Here is a 21,261-nt window from a genome sequence, read left to right as displayed (position 1 = left end):
GCCTGTAATCCCAGCTACTCAGAGGGCTGAGGCAGGAGGAGGCAAGTTTCAGACGAGCCTCAGCAACTTTGTGAGTCCTTGGCTAAAAAAAAAAAAAATTAAGAAAGTGTTGGAGATATAGCTCTGTGGAATCCCCAGTACTGGGGGTGGGTGGGGGAGAATAATCAAAGTGCAGTTACCACCTTTCCCCAACTTAAGTTAGTTTTGAAATCAAGATTGTGTAACTGCCTCTAATTAGCAAAAAAGTATATTATGTGTGAACCCTAGTTTTAAGGGAGTCTGGAAAATGAAGCTTTTATATTTTTAGTCTATGGACAAGGATTTTTTAAAAATGTGTTTTTTAAAAACTGTTTAACACTTAAAATAGTGCCCACATATAAGCCATGCTCATTAAATATGAGTTAAATGGTGGAACTAAAATTTGATAAAGGAAAGGCATAATTTAGGGATGATGGTCTCCAGTTAAGCTAGAGTATGGTGTGTCATTTCACTTTTTGAATATATCATGGAGTGTCCAAAAAGATTTAGGATTCAAGATTTTTCCCACCTAGTACTTGCCATCGTTGCTGTCACTGTACTGCCACGACAAGTAAAACATACAGAATCTGTGTATTTGTTCTAAACTTTCATCAGAAACGACGAATTTGGGAGGGTGGGCAGAGGCTCATGAAGGGCAAGCCCTTCATCATCTGGCTTCCCCATGGCTTTGGCCTCCATCTCTCCTCGCAGGCTTGCTCTTCAGGGTACTGACAGCTTGATTTCTCTGGGTAATGTCACACAAAGGAAATTAGCTCAGTATGTCTTCTACTGAACTCCATCTGTAGCTCACTGTTTTAAGGTACTTGTGAACAAAGCTATGAAGCAATTTTGATAAGACAAGGCAATGTTCCAGTCTGAGAATATTTCCCCTAAAGAGCCATTTTTAAAAATATCACCCAACAGCCTGAAAATCCACCCACACATGAGCAATCTCTTGCAATACACAGAAAGCTTTTTCAGGTGTCACAGCCATAATAGCAGGTGGTTCCTTTGGGGAGAAAAATTATGGCATGGATATAGAGACAGAAAGCAAACTGTTTTGATATTCTGGGTACCACTTTCCCTAAGTGAATCATTCCCATATGCCTACTTTTGCCATGGGCCCCTTTCCAGAGGAAGTGATTTGTGTGAACGGAGGTGGAAAGATGTATTCTGGTGGGCAAACTTCACTGGTGCCCATATTTGGCAGATCCAATTAATCGTTAGTTATTTGTCAACTCACTCTTTCCCAAGTCTTAAAATGAAAAATTTGGATATGGATTTGACACCTGCTTTTGTTTTCCTCATAAATACGTAATCTTAATATAAAGATTCAATTATGCTCATTTAAGGTATGGCTGCTTCTGAAATTCCATATATATAGACTTCATGTACAAGCTTAAAAGGAAAGCAAAGATTGAAGAAATTTGTAAAAGGTGGACATTTAATTCACTATTTGTTTGAAATATGCAAACACCTTAAAGAATAGACATTTACTCTTGTGTGAACTGTTGTCACCTGTAAGAAAAATCTAGACATGTAAAAATGTCTTTGTTTCTTGATAGAAGTACAGAAAACCTGTAAACTAAGAGTTCTTTATAGGTTTTTTTTTTCCCCCATAGTGTATAAGGCCAGCATTCTTATCATTTACAGGTAAACTGAGTCTCCCTTACTGAAAAGGGAGAGGCTGTTGTCCCCAATTCAATTTAAAACAACAATTTCAACTTAGGACTAATAGGGACAGATGTGTACAGGAAGATTGCTAATGGAAAACTTGACCTTATTTGAATGGAAGACAATTACACTAAAAAAAATACAAAGGAAACATAGTCATTAAGTGAACTATGTCCCCTCCAAATCTTACAGGGATGTCATTTACTTACTGTGTGAGTTTAGGAAAGTTCTTTAACCTCTTCCAGTCTCAGTTTTCTGATTTTTATGATGAGGAATATCAGGAACTAGTAGGGATTATATGTAAAACTTTTAGAACAATGGCTGCACATAGTGAGCACCCAGTAAATGTTACCTCACTTTCTTCCTTCCCCTCAACTAGAGTGTCAGTTCTACATGAGAGCAGGGATTTTGTCTTATTTAGTTATGTATTCCTAGCATTTATTTTGTACAAAGTTGTCTCAATAAATATTTGTCAAATGGATTAATTAATGAAAATAGATGGCCTCTGAGTTTGAAAGTCAAAGAAAATTTGTTCTCTTTTATCTGTTGAGGGAAAAATAAATCTCAATTTAGGGTCACTTATAGAGGTAGGAGAGATGCCTCAACTAAGATGAGAAGACCGATTAAAGTTTAAATCCTTCTAACTTTGGGGGTGTTAGAATTAAGATTTTCTTTCTTAATTTGTAAAATGGGAATGATAGCGCCTAAGGTTATTCTGCCCACTAAATTAAAGAGGATGCAAAAGCTTACAATAAACTATAAAGGGTTAAACAACATCATGATATTGCTAATTTTCCTCTCAGTGAGCTTGTTCACTGGATGACAATAAAAAGATTCTTTAAGAGTGTTGGAAGAAAGAATCTTTAGCTAAAGATTTAAGTACTAAAAATATTCAACCCCAGAGGTACCACAGACATAGACTAATTTTTTCCATCTGTGCAGTTTAGGGTAGATTTGGCATACACTCAATACCAGGCAAGAAAGAAACTATGGTTTAGGCTGCTTTTAAAGTTAAAAAAAAAAAAGGCAGAAAAGGAAACTATTTCCTTTTATAAGCATGAATGTTAAAATAGAGAGAGCCTTCATCGAGTAATTCACCAGTGAAGCAAGACTATTTGATCCATATCCTCCCCTACCTTCCCCCATTCCCTATTTGTGTTCGCATAGTTAGTTGTTTTCTATATCACTGTTTATATGTCATGGTCACTTCCTCCTTACCAAAGGAAAGCAAATATAGATTATTCTTAATCAGTCACATATGACTCAGAGGTCAAAGGAATGGTTCTTTGTAGAACAATCTCCCTGAATTACTAATATTTAAGGACCTGGTTTTCACCTGGGATTATTCAAAATATTACAGCTTTAAGATTAGGCTCCACACAAGATGGCTCAACAGAGCCTGAGTCAACTGACCTGAGGAAAAAGATCAAGTAGCAGAAAAAGTCATGGCGGGTGAATTGATGATTCACTGCCCCTGCCTTGAACTTCAGGAATGATGAGAAGGAAGGTGGGGGTAGGGGGGAAGCACTGCCTTATGACAGAGGATCCAAGAAAGATGAGAAATTCATAGAACTTAAAGAATTACATGGGTCCTTAGAGTAAAGGCAATAAATCAAATGTTCATGGTCAAGTTGTTAAGTGCACCAAAGAAAGGACATTAGAAAAACGAAACTTGATTATATTTTATTAGAGCTATTGTCTTAAATCTGATCATTTTGTTCTCTTGCTCAAAACTTCAATAACTACATTGCTCCTGGATGAAGTCTAAACCTACAATGGCATAGAATAATCTTCATACAATGATCCTAACCTTCCTTGTTAGTTTTATCTTCTAATTAATTCTTCATATTTATTTTGGAAGATGTGGGGGACTGCTTAGAATTTCCCAAATATGCAAGATGTAAACTCCATCTATTTGTTTACACTGCTCTCTCTGCCCAAAGCTCTCAACCCAGCTGGTAAACCCCTGGGCTTCAAAGCCTGTCTCAAGTATCATTTTTTCTGTTTAGCTTTCTCAACTCCTACTCTCTCTTATTACTCAGAAAGATTGTTCTTTCATCTATGGAGTCACAGCACTTTAAGTATGCCTTTGTTAAACCACTTGATTCAATGAATTAGATCCTCTCCCCCAATATACTGCATGCTCCCTGAAGTCAAGTGTGAGCAGCTCATCGTGCAATTCTTACCAGACTGTAGGAGAAATAATACAGGCTTATTGAATTGAATCAAATATTAAAAGACAACCAAAGCATAGGTGAATTTCCTAGGCCCAGGAATTATGGTGGGACTAGAAAGTGATTCTGCTTTTGGTATTACTAGAGGGTATGTCATTTGCCTTTATTAAAAAACAGTATAATGAATATATTTCTCTAGATAAAAATTTATCAGCCATTTTCTATTTAAAATTGACTTTCCTATATCCCAGTTAGCTACAAGTAGCTGTGTAATTTGAAACATTGTCCAGCTGAAGTGGAATCACTTTGGGGGCTTGCTTTAATCCATGCACCTCTGCTTGCTTTTGCTCTTCAGAGAGCCCCTCCATAAACCATGGCCTTTGAAGGCATGAGCTGAACAGGAAGCAGATGAACTCTATTGAATTTTAACCTTGCCATGTTCTTTGCTCTAGCATTACACTTCTCTGCTCTACTTGGACAAGTTAACAAAGAAATATATATTGTATAAAAGTTTTAATTAAAAAAAGAAATATATAATGTATAATATAATACTCTTCACTCCCTGCTGGTACTAGAGATTAAACCCAGGGGTGCTTTACCACTGAGCTATATCCCCAGCCCTTTTTGAGATTTTTATTTTGAGACAGGGCCTCTCACTACTAAATTGCTGAGGTTGGTCTTCAACTTGGGATCCTCCTGCCTCGGCCTCCCAAGGCACTGGGATAATAGGCATGAATCACCTATTGTTGCCTGGAAATGCTTATTTTTTTTCTTCTTATCCATATGCCTACCTTATTCCAGAAGAATAAGAATTTGAGAGGTTGAAAAAAAAAAAGTTAAATCTGAAAACCAATTTTTTCACACTCTTTCCTTTGGCTCTTTGGATGAACTTCTGTTAGTTCTGGTGGTTAGTGTGAAAGACTTGTGGAAAAGTTCTACGGGTGTTAGTGACAGCATTTCCTGAAGCACCTTTTTATCCTGGTTTATAGCAAATGATTCTGTCAGTACCTACAGATCACTTTTATCCTAAGACCAAGTAAACTGAAATTTGTTCAACCTTAAAATCCATCATTTCTGGCCTCATTTAGTACATAACAATGTAGTTAATTACCCAGCATGCATTCTGGCTAAGTATGACCATCACTGATTCATATCTGGAGGTGCTCAGAGGATTCAGCATGAAGATTAGGAGTGGGAGTTATGGAGTCAGTCTGTCTGAGTCTGTCCACACCTCTGACCGGTTGTATGACCTCAGATAAGTTACTTTATGTATGTCTCACCTGTTTTATCAGTGAAAAAGAAATAATAATAGTGCCTATCTCATGGGTTTATTTGTGGAATATGTGAATTAAATATGGAAAGCACTTAGATTAGTGTTTGGCACAGAGTCAGTCAGTACTCAATAAACATTAGCCCTTATATTCTAGATTGTATATACTGTCCCTCTATATTTTGGGGTATGATAAGTGGTTACAATAAAAAATTAAAGAAAGGACGGTCATTTTTAGAACCAACTTTATTTACCAAACTGCAATTAAGTCTTCTTTGGTACCATTATTGACAAAATATCTGCAACTAAGATATTAGTTAAGGAGACACATTGATTTTAGCTTTACATAAAACCAGAATCCACATTATCCCAGTTTCCTATTTCTGTGTGGCTCTGAATACAATTTTTAAAAACAACAAACAATGAAAAAAATTCTTTATAATATACAGTGGCTTAAGCTTCTTTCCATATTAGGGGTTTGGACAAACACTACTCATCTAAAATTTGCTATTCATAAAAAAAAGCCCTAGGGAATAGGAAAACATAAAGACTAAGGTTTAGTTTATCTGGCTTTCACAATACAATATCTATAATGGCTTTAGGAGAATGTAAATAAATAACATCAGTAAACAGTATATATTGATAATTTTTTTAAAAACTCATTTATCTAACAACATGCAAACGGATCAAAAGGATTTTTCCATATATTTTAAAGTTTTAATTTATTCTATAAGCTGATTCATAAGTTTTGCTTCACATTAAAACAGTTATCACATATGCTAACCAGTACCCATGGAAACCTAATAGCTTGCTTTTTTTAAACTCCCTCTTAATACTTAGATGAGTCTGATACATGTGTGTTTGATATGAGTGGATACTAATGCCCTTTAGTCAGGAATGTAAAAATCAATGATATCTGGCATCAAGCTGAAAGAAAAACTTCTTTAGATCGGGAGGTAGCTGAGTGATATGTAAAAAGAATCTTTTATCTGAAATTAAGAATACACTTATACCAGACAGAAGTAGTAGAGGAGAGGAAGAAGTAAAAGTAGAAGGAAAGAATAACTTCATTGGCTTAAATTAAACTGAGGTAATTAATTTGAGACAGCGAATAAATAAATCAACAAATGCCCCATTTTTGTTTTAAAAGAGAAGAAAGAAAGGGAGGAAGAGAGAAAATCAGTAGTAAATCCTCACTACAGTTTTAAAGTTGATCCATTAACATATTTTAAATATGAAAAAAATATTTCACGTATGTCATAATTCCATTCATCGAATACACTCCTCTGCTGAGATATCTAACACATCTTCATCTGTACTCTCTTCTATCTCTGGCAAATTGCCCCAAAGCAGGAAGTTTACACCTGAAAATAGAAGGCCACAAAATTTTTTAGTGCTCACTATAATATGATTTATGAAACTTTATATGTTAACATGCTTAGATAAACCAGTGTTAGCAGTAAATAGCTATTAAAGCACACACTACAAATAAAATTGTCTTATATTATCCATCTAGGATATAAATATTCTTCAATCCCTTTTAAGCAAAAACTTGAATTTTAGAATCTTAAAATTCAAAAGAATTTTGAATTCTAGCTACATTATGCCATACCACTTTATACTGATAATTTTCTAATCTATTTTAATGATTTTTAAGAGCAGAAATCTTGTGAGATTCTTTTACAATAAGTTCCTCTTTGGAGGGTACAGGGAAAAGTCCTGAAGAAGTCTCCTTTATCTCTTCTATAAGCATAGCAGTAGCTAGTGCCATTTTACTGACTTAAAAAAAAATAGGCAACATTTTTGGATCCAATTATATGAACTGCAATCCTTGAAGTAGGTGGGCTTTAGTCTAGAGGCAGTAAGGCAGAGCTGTAAACTTTAGAACCAGGTTTCAATAGTCAAAGTAATCAACAAAAGAACAATCTAAGATCTTATTTCAAAAGAATGGATTTGAGATTGAAGAATCTAGCACAGTATACAGGACAAGACCAAGAATATTAAGGATAATGAGAAGGTTTTTTACCAGGGCATGTACTATATTATAGTTTCAAAGTACTAAATTGAAGGGGTGGGAGAAAATGACCTCTAGGAGAGCCAATGAAGTTCCATGAGAAAAGCTAATCTCAAACTGTTGCAAGCGTGGACACAAGGAAAACCCAGCATCTGGGGACACCCACTCGACACAGAGACAGTGACCACATGGTAGAATGGAATGAAGTTTTGGTTTGAATTGAGTTCCCAACTCTACCAGTACCCTAAGGATGGTTTTACTACAAATGTATACAATCATAATATATATATATATATATATATATATATATATATATATATATATATATATATTATTGTTTTGTGTATCTAAAATTTTTATAGAATGGTATTTTTCTGTATTTTTTTCTAACTTGTTTTTATCATTCATTGTATTTCTGAGGTTTTCCTGTTTGATATGTGTAGATTAGCTTCTTTAAACTCTATAGAGTATTCCATGATGTGAATTAAAAAAAAATGTTTCAAATATATCCTACCACTCATCCCTTCTTTTTATTGCCCATTTTGCACATGTACCCAAGGCAACATATACAAAGATAGGTATTTATATTGATGAAAAAGTGAAAAAAAAATCAACTGCCTGTCTGAAAGAGATACTGGAATCTAATCAGGTAAGAAATTAGCATGTAATTGATGCAAGTGGGTACACTGATGTCAACCATGTTATTTTTGTATTTATTTTGTGTTTGAATTGCTTATTATTTTAAAAAAAAAAACACCCCTCCATCCACCTTTATCCCTAAGAATGAATGGTATTCTGGTTCTGGTAGTATGACATTTAAAGAACTGACAGAATTGCAAGGAATTGCAAGACAAAATCTAAGTGAAAATTAGCCATAAAGATAAAGTGGAGAGCTGAAGCCACTTTGCCCTTGGGAACGTTTGCCTAATTTCTAGGGATCCTGGGCTGAGATTTCCCAAGCCTCTTTGGGAAAATTCTGGGAAATCAAATCTGTATAAGAAGCTAGCCTAGAAGTATGTGAAGAGACCTAGAATTCCAGGTCTCTCCTGGAATTGTTTTCAGTCTAAACATTCTAGAATTTTATAAAACTTGTGTATGTATTCCTTTGATGTTATTGTTTCAGGTGATTCAAGGACAGTTCCAATGCCATTAGAAATCCTCTTTTATACCAAACATCTAGAAAATCTTTCTTTAAAATCACAATATTAGGGTTACAAAGGAGAAGTTTGATATTCTTGGAGTCAATACTCAGAGCCTTGAAGCAGCTCAGCACAACTGGTTCAAAAGAGAAAAAATAAACTTAGAGATTGAATCTGACAGAAGTGCCACCTTCCTTTCTATGTTAAGAAGGGAGGAAGGAAATCCTGTGATACATCTGTTTCTCATGGATTAGATTCAGTGTGAATGAAAGAATGCTGGGATTTTATCTTTGAAAAATTGACCAATATTAAAAGTAAATCAAAATTGAAAAATCTCCACCCTGTGTTTTGAATCCTGTGAAGCAGGAAAAACAATATCAAAGCAGAGACGTCCTGTAACATGTCCCATGAGCAACACAAATATATAAAGAAAATACTAAATTAGAAACCTATATCCTATTTAGGAGAGTTAAGAGAAGTCCTTGCTAGAAAATGGCCTTCTTAACACATAGAGTCTTAAGACTGCCAATTGCTGGATTAAGAGCTATAGTTGAGTCCCAATTGATTTGGAAAAAAAAAAAAAAGTCAGTGTATTAAAAACCCAAGCATAAACTGCTTCTGGGGATACTGCAGGATGGTTGCACATAGTTGCACCCATTATGACAATATAGCTTGCAATTCATGATCTTTTGGTCTATGAGGGGAAATAATTTATATTTTAAAAAGAAAATACATCTGGTACAAAATTACAAATGTACAAAATTACAACAGACCCACACCTAGACACGTTATAATGAGAATGACTAACAACAGAATAAAGATAGAATCTTAAAGGCTATGAGAAGGGGGAAAAAATCAAATTACGTATAGGGAGAAACCAATTCATATCTCAATTGATTTCTCAACCCAAACTCTCAAAGTTAGAAATATATTATTCCTAGCTTTGGGGAATAGTATATATCAAGCTCTGAAAGAAAATGGATGCCAATCAAGAATTTTATATGCAGCAAAAGTAAATTTCAGACTTGAAGATGAAATTTTAAAAATCCATGATAAACAAAAATTAAAAGAATTCACAACTAGAAAACCTACATTACAGAGCATTCAAAACAGAATATTCCATGAAGATGAAGTGAAAAAAAAAAGTGAAAAACAGCAAAGAGAGGATCTACACTAAAAGGACATTCAAACAAATGAGAAACTAAGACAAATCAAAAACCAGAAATAAATCAAAATGACAGGGAATACAAATCATATCTCAATAATAACCTTGAATGTTAACAATCTAAACTTATCAATCAAAAGACATTAATTGAAAAATTGGATTAAAAAGCAATACCCAATAATATGCTGCCTTCAAGTGACTCATCTTATGAGCAAAGACATCCACAGGTTGAAGGGAAAAAACCTATCACTCATATGTATTGGGTAAATAAGCAGAGTTTCCATTCTCATCTCAGATAAAATAGACTTCAAAGTTAATCAGAAGAGACAAAGAAGGACATTTCATACTTCTTAAGGGAAGTATATATAAGCAGGATATAACAATTGTAAATATTTATGATCAAACAATGGAGTATTTATGTACATCAAACAAACTCTTCTTGATTTCAAGAGTCAAATAGACCACAATACAATAATACTGGGTGACTTTAGCACATCTCTCTTACTACTGGACAGATCTTCTAAACAAAAACGAAATAAGGAAACTATAGAACTAAATAATACAATCAATAATTTAGACTTAACAGACATATATAGAATATTTCATCCATCAATAAGCAAATATACTTTCTTCTCAGCAGCACATGGCTCCTTCTCTAAAATAGACCATATCTTATGCCACAAAGTAACTCTTAGTAAATACAAAAAAACAGAGATAATACCTTGCATTCAATCAGACCACAATGGAATGAAATTAGAAATCAATGACAAAATAAAAAATACAAGCTACTGTAACAAATGGAGACTAAATAATACACAATTAAATGATGACTGGATAGTAGAAGAAATTAAGGATGAAAAAAATTCTTAGAGGTAAATAAGAACACTGATACAACAAATCAAAATCTCTGGGACCCTATGAAGGTAGCACTAAGAGGAGAGTTTATTGCATTGAGTGCATTTATTAAAAGAATAAAAAGTCAACAAATAAATGACCTAACACTATGTGTCAAAGCCCTAGAAAAAGAACAAATCAACAGCAAAAGCAGTAGAAGACAGGAAATAATAAAAATCAGAGCCAAAATCAATGAAAATTGAAACAAAATGAAGCAATTGAAAAAAAATTGACAAAAAAGTTGGTTCTTTGAAAAAAAATAAATAAAATAGATAAACCCCTGGCCATGCTAACAAAGAGAAAAAGAGAGAAAACTCAAATTACTAAAATACAAAATGAAGAAGGAAATATCAAAACAGACATATCTGAATTACAGATGATAATTAGAAACTATTTTGAAAATTTATACTCTAATAAAACAGAAAATATTGAAGACATCGACAAGTTTTTAGAGTCATATGACCTACCCAAACTGAATGAGGAGATCATAAACGATTTAAACAGATCAATTTCAAGTAATGAAATAGAAAATGCCATCAAAAGCCTACCAACCAAGAAAAGCCCAGGACCAGATGGATTCTCAGTGGAGTTCTATAAGACTTTCAAAAAAGAATTAACACAAATACTCCTTAAAGTATTCCATGAAATAGAAAAGGAAGGAACCCTTCCAAACTCATTCTATGATCACCCTGATACCAAAACCAAACAAAGACACATCAAGGAAAGAAAATTTCAGACCAATATTCCTGAAGAACATAGATGCAAAAATTCTCAATAAAATTCTGGCAAATTGTATACAAAAATATATTAAAAAGATAGCACACCATGATCCAAGTGGGGTTTATCCAAGGGATGCAGGGTTGGTTCAACATTCAGAAATCAATAAATATAATTCATTGTATTAATAAAAACAAGAATCATAATGATCATCTCAATAGATGCAGAAAAAGCATTTGACAAAATACAGCACACATTCATGTTAAAAACACTAGAGAAACTGGGGATAATAGGAACATACCTCAACATTGTAAAAGCTACATATTCTAAGCCCAAGGCCAGCATCATTCTAAATGGAGAAAAATCGAAAGCATTCCCCTCTAAAAACTGGAACAAGACAAGGATGTCCTCTTTTACCACTTCTATTCAACATCATCCTTGAAACTCTAGTCAGAGCAATAGACAAAAGAAAAAAATTAAAGAAATACAAATAGGTAAAGAAGAACTCAAACTATCAGTATTTGCTGATGACATGATTCTATATCTAGAAGATCCAAAAAATTCCACCAGAAAATTTTTAGAACTAATAAATGAATTCAGCAAAGTAGCAGGATATAAAAGCAACACCCATAAATCAAATGCATTCCTATACATCAGTGATGAATCCACTGGAAGAGAAATTAGAAAACTACCCCATTCTCGATAGCCTCAAAAAAACAACAACAAAAAACAACAACAACAAAAACAACAACAACCTGGGAATCAATCTAACAAAAGAGGTGAAAGACCTCTACAATAAAACTACAGAACACTAAAGAAAGAAATTGAAGAAAACCTCAGAAGATGGAAAGATCTCTTATGCTCCTGGATAGGCAGAATTAATATTGTCAAAATGGCCATATTACCCAAAAGCATTATACAGATTTAATGCAATTCCTATTAAAATCCCAATGACATTCTTCATTTAAATAGAAAAAGCAATCATTAAATTTATTTGGAAAAATAAGAGACCCAGAATAGCTAAAGCAATCCTTAGAAAAGTGAAGCAGGAGGCATCACAATACCTCACCTTAAACTATACTACAGAGATATAGTAAAAAAAAAAAAAAAAAAAAACGGCAAAGTATTGGCACCAACATAGACTTGTAGACCAATGGTAGAGAATAGAGGAGACAAACCCACATAAATACGGTTATGTCATACTAGACAAAGGTGCCAAAAACATTCACTGGAGAAAAGATAGCCTATTCAACAAATGGTGCTGGCAAAACTGGAAATTCATATGTAGCAAAATGAAATTAAACCTCTATCTCTCACCCTGCACAAAAGTCAACTCAAAGTGGATCAAAGACTTAGGCACTAGAACAGAGACCCTGCACCTAATAGAGTCAAAAATAGGCCCAAATCTTCATCATGTTAGCCTAGGATCTGACTTCCTTAACAAGACTCCTAAAGTGCAAGAAATAAAATTAAGAATCAATAAATGGCATGGATTCAAATTAAAAAGTTTCTTCTCAGCAAAGGAAACAATAACATGAGGAGAGCCTACAGACTGGGAGAAAATCTTTACCACATGCAACTCTGATAAAGCATTAATCTCTAGGATATATAAGAACTCAAAAACTTACCACCAAAAAAATAAATAACTTAATCAATAAAAGGGCTAAAGAACTGCACAGACATTTCACATAAGAAATACAATCAATCAACAAATATATGAAAAAGTATTCAACATCTCTAGAAATTGGAGAAATGCAAATCAAAACTACACTAAGATTTCATCTCATTCCTGTCAGAATAGCAATCATCAAGAATACAGGAAATAATAAATGTTGGTGAGGACGTGGGAAAAAAGGTACACTTATACATTGCTGGTGGGTCTGCAAATTGGTGCAACCACTATGGAAAGCAATTTGGAGATTCTTCAGAAAAATGGGATTGGAACTACCATTTGACCCAGCTATCCCACTCCTCGGTTTATACCCAAGGAACTTAAAATCAGCATACTGTAGTGTTGCAGCCACATCAATGTCTATAGCAGCTCAATTCACAGTAGCTAAACTATGGAACCAACCTATGTGTCCCTCAATAGATGAATGGATAAAGAAAATGTAGTATATACAGTCAATGGAATATTACTCAGCTTTAAAGAAGAGTGAAATTATGGCATTTGCCAGTAAATAAATGGAATTAGAGAATATAATGCTAAGTAAAATAAACCAATCTCACAAAACCAAAAACCAAATATTTTCTCTAATATGTGGATGCTAATTCACAATAAGGTGGGGGGCACTAGAGAAGAATAGCGTTACCTTAGATTAGGTAGAGGGAAGTGATGGGAGAGGAGGGGGGGGATGTGGAGATAGGAAAGACAGTAGAATAAAATAGACAAAACAGACATTATTACTGTATGCATATATGTGACTGCATAACCAATATTATTCTGCAACTTGTACACTCAGAAAAATGAGAAATTATATACCATCTATATATGATATATCAAAGTGCATAAATGCATTCTACTGTCATGAATGACTAATTAAAACAAAGAAAAAGTTAATAAAAAAGAAAAAAATACATCTTACATTCCAAAGAAGACTAAAATATACATTGAGAACCCAGAGCATTTTAGTGTCAAATTAAAATGTCAAGTTCCTTAATGTCAACTTGGTTTGTTATATAAATAGATATTAGACATTGAGAACATGATTTCTGTAACAAAATGAATGACTCTGGACAATATAAAAAGGATCATATGCATACCTTAAGAATTGGTAGTAAACCAGGGCTGACGATATAGCTCTGATGTATATAAACATAATTTTGTTGGTATATAACCATACCCATCTATAAATGTACTTAATGCCATTGAACTATACATATTAAAGACGTGTTAAAATAGTAAACTTTATATTTTGTACATTATCACAATAATAAAGTACAAAATGGGTGTATGGCAAAAAAAAAGAATGGATAGTATATTTTCTTACTAAAATAATTAAAAAACACTTTGATGTTAAATATTTCCGTTGACTAAAATTTTACCATAACTTATTAATATAGATATCAGAATGTCTATTTTTATCCTGAAGAATCACCAAATACAGAGATTGCCTAGTCCTCCTTCTCCATTCACACTGCTCCAGTCTCTCCTTTCTCCTTTATACACACACACACACACACACACACACACACACACACACACAAACTGATTGTTTAATCTAAAATCTTCAAAAATTCTCTGGAGCCAGAATGTTTCAAGGTTGTAGTTTAGAGCAATTAAAATATTACTTTTAAAAGACCATGAAATCAAGCCAAGTTGGAAGTTCTTACATACAATGATAAACATAGAAATGGCAATAAATTTTGACCAAGGGTCTTCATAAATGAATGTCTACGGGAAAATGATTAAAATTTCACTAACTGGGGCTGGGGCTGGAGCTGAGCGGTACAGTGCTCGCCTGGCATGTGCAGGGCGCTGCGTTTGATCCTCAGCACCACATAAAAATGAATAAATAGAATAAAGGTCTATTTAAAAAAAAGTTAAAAAAAATTTCACTAACTGATCCAACCCAGTAATGAAGGACTTGGAGGAATTCGGAAATGATCTATTGGGAGTTGTTCTCAGTTTACTGATAGAAAAATGTTCCAGAGATGCCTAAGTTAATTGTTTCTTACCAGTAGAGTCAAGTCTGTTTATATCATAAACTGCCTGGCTGTGAAACATCCAGAAGTGTCCGTTGTTGCAGGAAAGAAGGCAGGAATTACATGGAACAATCACATGATAACCTACAATGTTCCCACTAAAAACAAAAGTAAATGTTATTAGATACCATGTAATATCTGGTCCATAGAAGCATTTTTATGTGCTAATGTAAATAGACCATATAATTTAGATCCCCATTTCTTCCAAATTACCCGCTACTGGTAGGATCTTTGGGATTGGAATTAACTCTAATAATGACTGCAGTACTATTATCAAGTGGGAAAATAGCCTGCAAGTTAAGTGAAATTTTCTTTGCTAGTGTAACTTTTCCTTCAGAAGCTAGCTTCTGGATGTGATTTGTTCTGTAAAGTACAAATACAAGGTTGTGATTTGTTTTGTAAAGTACCCATTTTGATGTATAGCAATATAGACAGAATATATTAAATATGCTCAGATCTGTGGGTAAAGGTTTTTGCTATCCTCAGGACCATGGCAAATTGGGTTCTTCTATGTTCTAGTTCCATGCCAGCACCTAAAAACTGTTTCAACAGATGGAGGAGTAGGAAGACAGCATGAGTCCCTGAAAACCAAACACAAGATGGTCGCTCTAATTTTAGTTTCATTTTTTTTGAAGGAATTCAGAAATAAAGCAAACCCTCAGCCTCTAGAGAAAGTTGGAAAAAGTTTTTACTGTCTACAGTATTATTCAGCTGATTATAAGTACCTCACTCTTTCTCACACACTCAATTTTTTAAAAACTACTTAGTCACATACTAGAGCGGACCTATAGGGAATGTTTGAGTAAGTTACTTAAAATAACTGTTTTTACCTTGAATTGTAAAAATTCTTACTAGAGCTTGGTGTCATCCTGTGAGATGTGGGAGTAAGTCACTTTTGTTAGACCCTTAAAAAATACCATTAAAGTACCAGTCTACTTAAAATATGTTTTCTGATCATCACTTGCTTACAAACAAACAAATGAAAACAAAAACCTTTCTTGGATCAGGGCTGACAATTATTTGTAAGACTATATTGCCAGAGTAAATCTATGGCTTTATTCTATTCATTTATCCATTCATTCATTCATTCACTCAAATAATGTTTTTTGAGCACCTGTTAAATGCCAGGTATTGTTCTATACTAGGAATCCAGTTCTATACTAAGTTCTTAATCTCACGGAACTAAGTACTAGTGGGACTGTATCAGATCATTTTTCTCCGTTGTTAAAAACCCCTTCAATGACTTCCTGTTGGCCAAAAGAAAAGAAAAGAAAAAAAACCAATCATACCAAGGTCAAGATCTGTGCTGTCTGAAACAATAGCCCCATGTGGCTATTGAGCACTTGAAATGTGGCTGGCCTAAATTGAAATGTGCTGTAAGGGTAAACTGTATACCAGATTTCAAAGACTAAGAACAAAAAATAGAATGTATAATGTCTCATTAATAATTTGTTGTTTATAGTTGCAATAATATCTTAGATATGTTGGATTAATTAAAAAATATATATTTAAATAATGATGTATATTTAAGTTAAAATTAACTTCACTTGTTTAACTTTAAAAAATATTACTAGAGAAATTTAAATACATATATGACTTTAGTATTTCTACTGGACAACACTGCTCGAGATTATCTGTTCTTTAACCTGTTTACACTGTTCTCCCCCCATGCTCGCATCTCAGTCATGCTGACCATCATCTTTTTATTCCTTTAGCATGTTAAGCTTCTTCTTGCCATGGGCTCTTTGCATTTGCTATTCCCTCTGTCTAGAACATTCTTCTTCTGTCTCTTTCTCATTCTTCAGGACTCAATTCCAATGTGACATCTTTATGAGATGGCTTCCCTGACCATGATATCTAAAATAACTCACCTACTTTCCCAACTTATATTATTTTCTATCACTTCTTCTTCTTATTTACTCTGAAGTACTTCCCATCATGTTAAAAATATTATTCATTTAAATACCATAATGATTGATCATCTTCCCACTAGTATAGAATGTACACAGGCTAGTGACTCTCTCAATTACTATTGTGTTTCCAGTCCCTATAATAATGTTAGGCACTCAATATAATTATTGTTTGAAAGAACAAATTCAGAGAGTCATTAGCATATAGCAGTTTGCTTATTTAAATTATTAGGATTATAACTTGTAATTCAAGCCCCATTAAAATGAGAAAACCTCAATTTTTCTTTATAATAGGAATAATAACACAAATCTGTCTACCTCAAAATACAAGTAGTAGCTATCTTTTATGTTTTATTTATAGTTTATCAAGCCTTTTAGCATTCATAATTCATTTTATCTTCACAACAACTTTATAGGGTCAATATAGAAGATATTTAAGTTTCTATCTCAATAATATAGAAATTAAGTAAGAAAACAGGGGTTCAGAGATTTAGAGGTTTAAGGAATTTACAAAAGATCATATAGAGAGTAAAGGTAGGGCAAGAGCTCAAATATGACTTTTATGACTATAATTCCCAGTATTTCCCTCTAAACTACATTGTCTTATTTTGGAAAAACAACAAAGCAAATACTTGAGTGCACTTTGAAAAAATTACAAAATCATATACCAATGTGAAGTATCACAGACTCTTTTAAAAAATAGATCTAAGTAACAAATGGTGTTTCAATGGCTCATTGCATGGGTTATATCAGTGTTCGTTGCAGTCCACTGAACCTTTCTCTGTGCTTTGCTGTCAACATCCATCTTCCAAACTTAGACTATCTAGAATAGTGCCACAAATTACCATTTTAAACACGCGATGTCCTTAAGTTTACATTTGCAGATTTCGGTGAAATAGCATCGTCCAATGAAGTCCACTGCACTGGGGAATGAAAAAGTTTACAGTCAAATATGCTTTTAAAAAACTCTGTGGAAAAAAAATTGACCATATGAATTTTTAAGTATATAGTTCAAAGTGTTAAATATAGTGACATTGTTGTGCAACAGAGTCTCCGGATCTTTTTCATCTTACAAAATTGAAGCACTAAACTTATTATACAATAGCTCCTCATTTTCCTTCCCCTCATTTCTTGACCACTAGCATTCTGTTATATTTTTGCATAAATTCAACTACTTTAGATACTTCGTATAAGTGGAATCATAGAGTATTTGTCTTTTGTGACTGATTAACTTCACTTACTAATGTAATGTCCTCACAGTTCATCCATTTTGCAACAAGTGACAGGATTACCTTCCTTTCAAAGCTGAATAATATGCTATTGTGTGTGTGTATATATATGTGTGTGTGTGTGTGTGTGTGTGTGTGTGTGTGTGTGTGTATTCATACATACATACATACATACATGTATAATTTTGTTTATCCTTTCAATAGTTGAATCAGTGGACATTTGGATTGTTAATAATGTGAATAATGCTATTATGAACAGGACTGTGCTGCAAATACCTCTTGAAGATCCTGCTTTGAATTCTTTCAGGTATGATACGCAGAAGTGGAACTACTGGATCATATTGTAGTACTTCTTTTTTTTGAGGGGGGGAGGGATACCAGGGATTGAACTCAGGGGCACTCCACCACTGAGCCACATCCCCAGCCCTATTTTGTATTTTATTTAGAGACAGGGTCTCACTGAGTTTCTTTGTGCCTCACTTTTTGCTGAGGCTGGCTTTGAATTTGCAATCCTCCTGCCTCAGCCTCCCAAGAGACTGGGATTATAGGCGTGTGTCACAGCACCTGGCTTCATATGGTAATTCTATGTTTAATTTTTTAAGGAACCACCATGCTGTTTTCCATATCAGCTGTACAATTTTTCATTCCCACAGTATGCAAGTGTTCTAATTTCTATACATTCTCATAGCAAATGTACTTTTAATTGCAATTTAGCACAAATTTCATAAACCCAAAGAACCAAAACTCTAAGGTAGAATTATAATATATTTTGTAAGAGTTAGTTAATATTTGTAAGCTCATTATAAACATCTGGCAAAGCTTCTATTTAAAAATCTTACTCGTTCATTGATTTACTCATCTCTCGGCACATTAACCCATCACTATTATAACTCTGACAAAGAAGAATAAACAATAGAAAAGATCTGATTCTACTGTAGTATAGTCTAACTTTCAATAATTCACCTGAGTCCTCCTATTACTTATCATAGTTATTGAAAAGCTAAAAAGGTTAATATTTAAAAATTGTAACTATGCGCTACTAAAAAGAAAAAACACTAGACAATAATTTTTTCTTTTTTGCAGCACACAGGTGCACACATAGACTCTTTTAAAAAATAGATCTAAGTAACAAATGGTGTTTCAAAATATTAATCCATTTATCTCTGAAATAAATGAGTTCTTGGCTTTGCAGTTAAGTGTGACTATACTTAAAACAATTCAGGGAAATTTGGCTGAGCACTTGTTTACAGAAGAGCCTGTAGCTTTATTTGGGTATATTTAAAAACTTTAAAAGTTTGTCATTACTGTGAACTTTTTAAAAAGAATTAGGGCTATTAGCCTGCTTTCTCCCAAGTCTGTAACCAAAGATTTGAAGAATAGCTATCTATTAATATTTTTAAATAATTACTTTCATCTTAATAAAAAAGTTTCAATAAATAATAATCATCTTGGAAATCATGTAGGGCACATATATATTGATTATGGAAAGAAAAAAATTCTTTTAGAGCTAGATAAAGGTATATTTGAGTCAAATAAATGGCTATTTTACCATATAGGAAGGAAATTTTAAGGACTCTTCACTCAAAAGTGGGAAACCACTGAAATCGATTTTTAAAAGGGTTCAATTATGCAAACAATAATATCCAAAATAGGCTTTATGGGGAATAAAAATAATTTTAAGACTAAGTCTCCACGTTTCTCACATAAAAATCTAAGTCTCTCTCATTAGGGGAAGAGGAAAGAGAGATTTGAGAAAAGAATACTGGGGAGTTGATTCAGTATGCCAGTTGCAAATAATAGTGAAACTGGAAAAAATATGAACTGGAAAAACATGAACACCTATGTGACTTCTTTTCTCCAACAGTACTGAAAATCTTGCCGAATTTATTTTGAGTCTAGGTCACGAAATTGTTTCAGTAAGATAGGAAGGTTATGCAGGGCCTTGAGCCAGGGATCCAACTTAAGAGAGATGCGCAGCCACGTGACCTTAATTGAACTAGAAGCATTACATCAGGACTGACCACTTTGGCTAAACCACAGACTTTGTCCAGACAGTCTGCCCACTTAGATATATTCCAAAGGGATCATCAGACGTTTGGGAGTGGCTGGAACATCAAATGATAACCTCCTTGTTGACTCCCAGAGATCCAAGCCATACACTTTCCCCATTTAGTTAAAGACTACCGTTGCCCGCCACTAGCTTGACTTACTTGGTAGGAGGGATGTCTGTAGAGAAAAGGTCTATGTCAGTATCAGCCAGCAAAACAGCCTTCATGCCCCTAGAGCTGAGCACTTGTTTACAGAATTTGCAACACAGAATGGACACGCATCGGTCCTTGAAACTACAACTGCTTGTAGACATAGCGTCCCACGAAGGATGAGGTGCGGGGTTTTGAAAAAGGAAATAAGAGCAATAGCCTTCCTACTTTGAGCCCCCTAGTCTAAAGACCAAGTCACGAGTTCTTATAAGTCCTAAAATTGGGAAGGAAAAGAGTCCTTTCCTGTTTTCCCAGTGGAAGGATAGAAGAAATATTTATTGATTGGGAATGGGGTGGGGGCAACAATTTGGCTTCCTTTTAACTTCCGGAGAAGGGAGAGGCGTTAGAGGTGGGGAGGAGGTGAGTGGGGTTTGCAGGGAAACTTTGTCATCAGCTTTCCCTTTCTGCGGTCTGTGAGGATCCTCTCCTCTTTAGCCCCCGCCCCTTCAGCAATTCCCTCAGGCTTCTCCAGCAGTCTCTTTTATTTAAAGCTTCCCTCTCCCAGCCTAAGCCACTCCTGCGGAGCTCTCCAATTCCTCCCTCTGCCCCCACGCCACCTCTTCCTAGGATTCAGAACCCTTCAGCTTTTCCACCGGAAGGACCCTGGCTCTCCCCAATCCTCCGTTCTCCCGCGACTCTAAGCACTGCTTGGCCGCAAGCTCGGCTCCCAGCACCCCGGCCCGCAGCGTGCTCGCGCTCGCGCCGTCTCGCGTCCTCCCTCCCTCAGTTCTCTCTCGCGGTCCCCTCAGGTGTCTCCCACAGCGGCTGCTCCTGAGTGAGCGGTGGTGCTGGTGAAGTGGAGCAGGGGTCGCTTTTTAGGTTCTTTCGGCGCTGTAGCCTGTCACCGAACACGTCGTTTTTTGCTCCTTCCTCCGCTTCTTCCGGCTGTCAGTTTGAATTGCCAGCGCGTCGCACCGATTGGGAGAACTAGAGTTCGCCCAAGTCGCGCATTGGCAGCTCTCGGGCCTTCCTCAGAGGAGAGCTCAATGGCTTGGAGACCGTACGCCCCGCCCCAGTAACGGTGCCGAGATCAGATGGCTTTCTGGTTGGCTAAGCTTGGCTCCGCCTCCCATCTCATTGGTGGATTTCGGGAG

At 34.9% G+C, this 21,261-nt stretch overlaps 1 protein-coding gene across 2 annotated transcripts; it reads right to left on the bottom strand.

Moving 5' to 3' along the window:
* Positions 1-6,405: 6,405 nt before the first annotated feature.
* On the bottom strand, positions 6,406-20,271 carry Fam72a (family with sequence similarity 72 member A). Of its 2 annotated transcripts, none has more exons than XM_076832374.1 (4): positions 20,120-20,271; positions 17,526-17,603; positions 14,744-14,868; positions 6,406-6,500 (listed from the first exon to the last, which is right to left on the bottom strand). In XM_076832374.1, the coding sequence occupies exons 1-4, from the start codon at positions 20,269-20,271 to the stop codon at positions 6,406-6,408; spliced, it is 450 nt and encodes a 149-aa protein (XP_076688489.1). The 2 variants fall into 2 exon arrangements, with proteins under 2 accessions (XP_076688489.1, XP_076688490.1); XM_076832375.1 differs by having other exon boundaries at positions 20,234-20,271.
* Between the last annotated feature and the right edge of the window lie 990 nt (positions 20,272-21,261).

The sequence above is a fragment of the Callospermophilus lateralis genome, chromosome 13 (assembly GCF_048772815.1).
Source record: "Callospermophilus lateralis isolate mCalLat2 chromosome 13, mCalLat2.hap1, whole genome shotgun sequence".
NCBI classification, from domain to species: domain Eukaryota; kingdom Metazoa; phylum Chordata; class Mammalia; order Rodentia; family Sciuridae; genus Callospermophilus; species Callospermophilus lateralis.
The sequence above is the reverse complement of the archived record's forward strand: the minus strand, read 5'-3'. Positions and strand labels throughout refer to the sequence as shown.

Excerpts from the sequence above, each read along its gene's own strand:
- Fam72a (XM_076832374.1), bottom strand. The coding sequence starts at position 20,271 with ATGTCTACAAGCAGTTGTAGTTTCAAGGACCGATGCGTGTCCATTCTG. Across the intron at positions 17,604-20,119 it reads ACAGACATCCCTCCTACCAA|TGCAGTGGACTTCATTGGAC; the intron begins GTAAGTCAAGCT and ends TTCATTCCCCAG. Across the intron at positions 14,869-17,525 it reads GACATCGCGTGTTTAAAATG|TGGGAACATTGTAGGTTATC; the intron begins GTAATTTGTGGC and ends TTTTGTTTTTAG.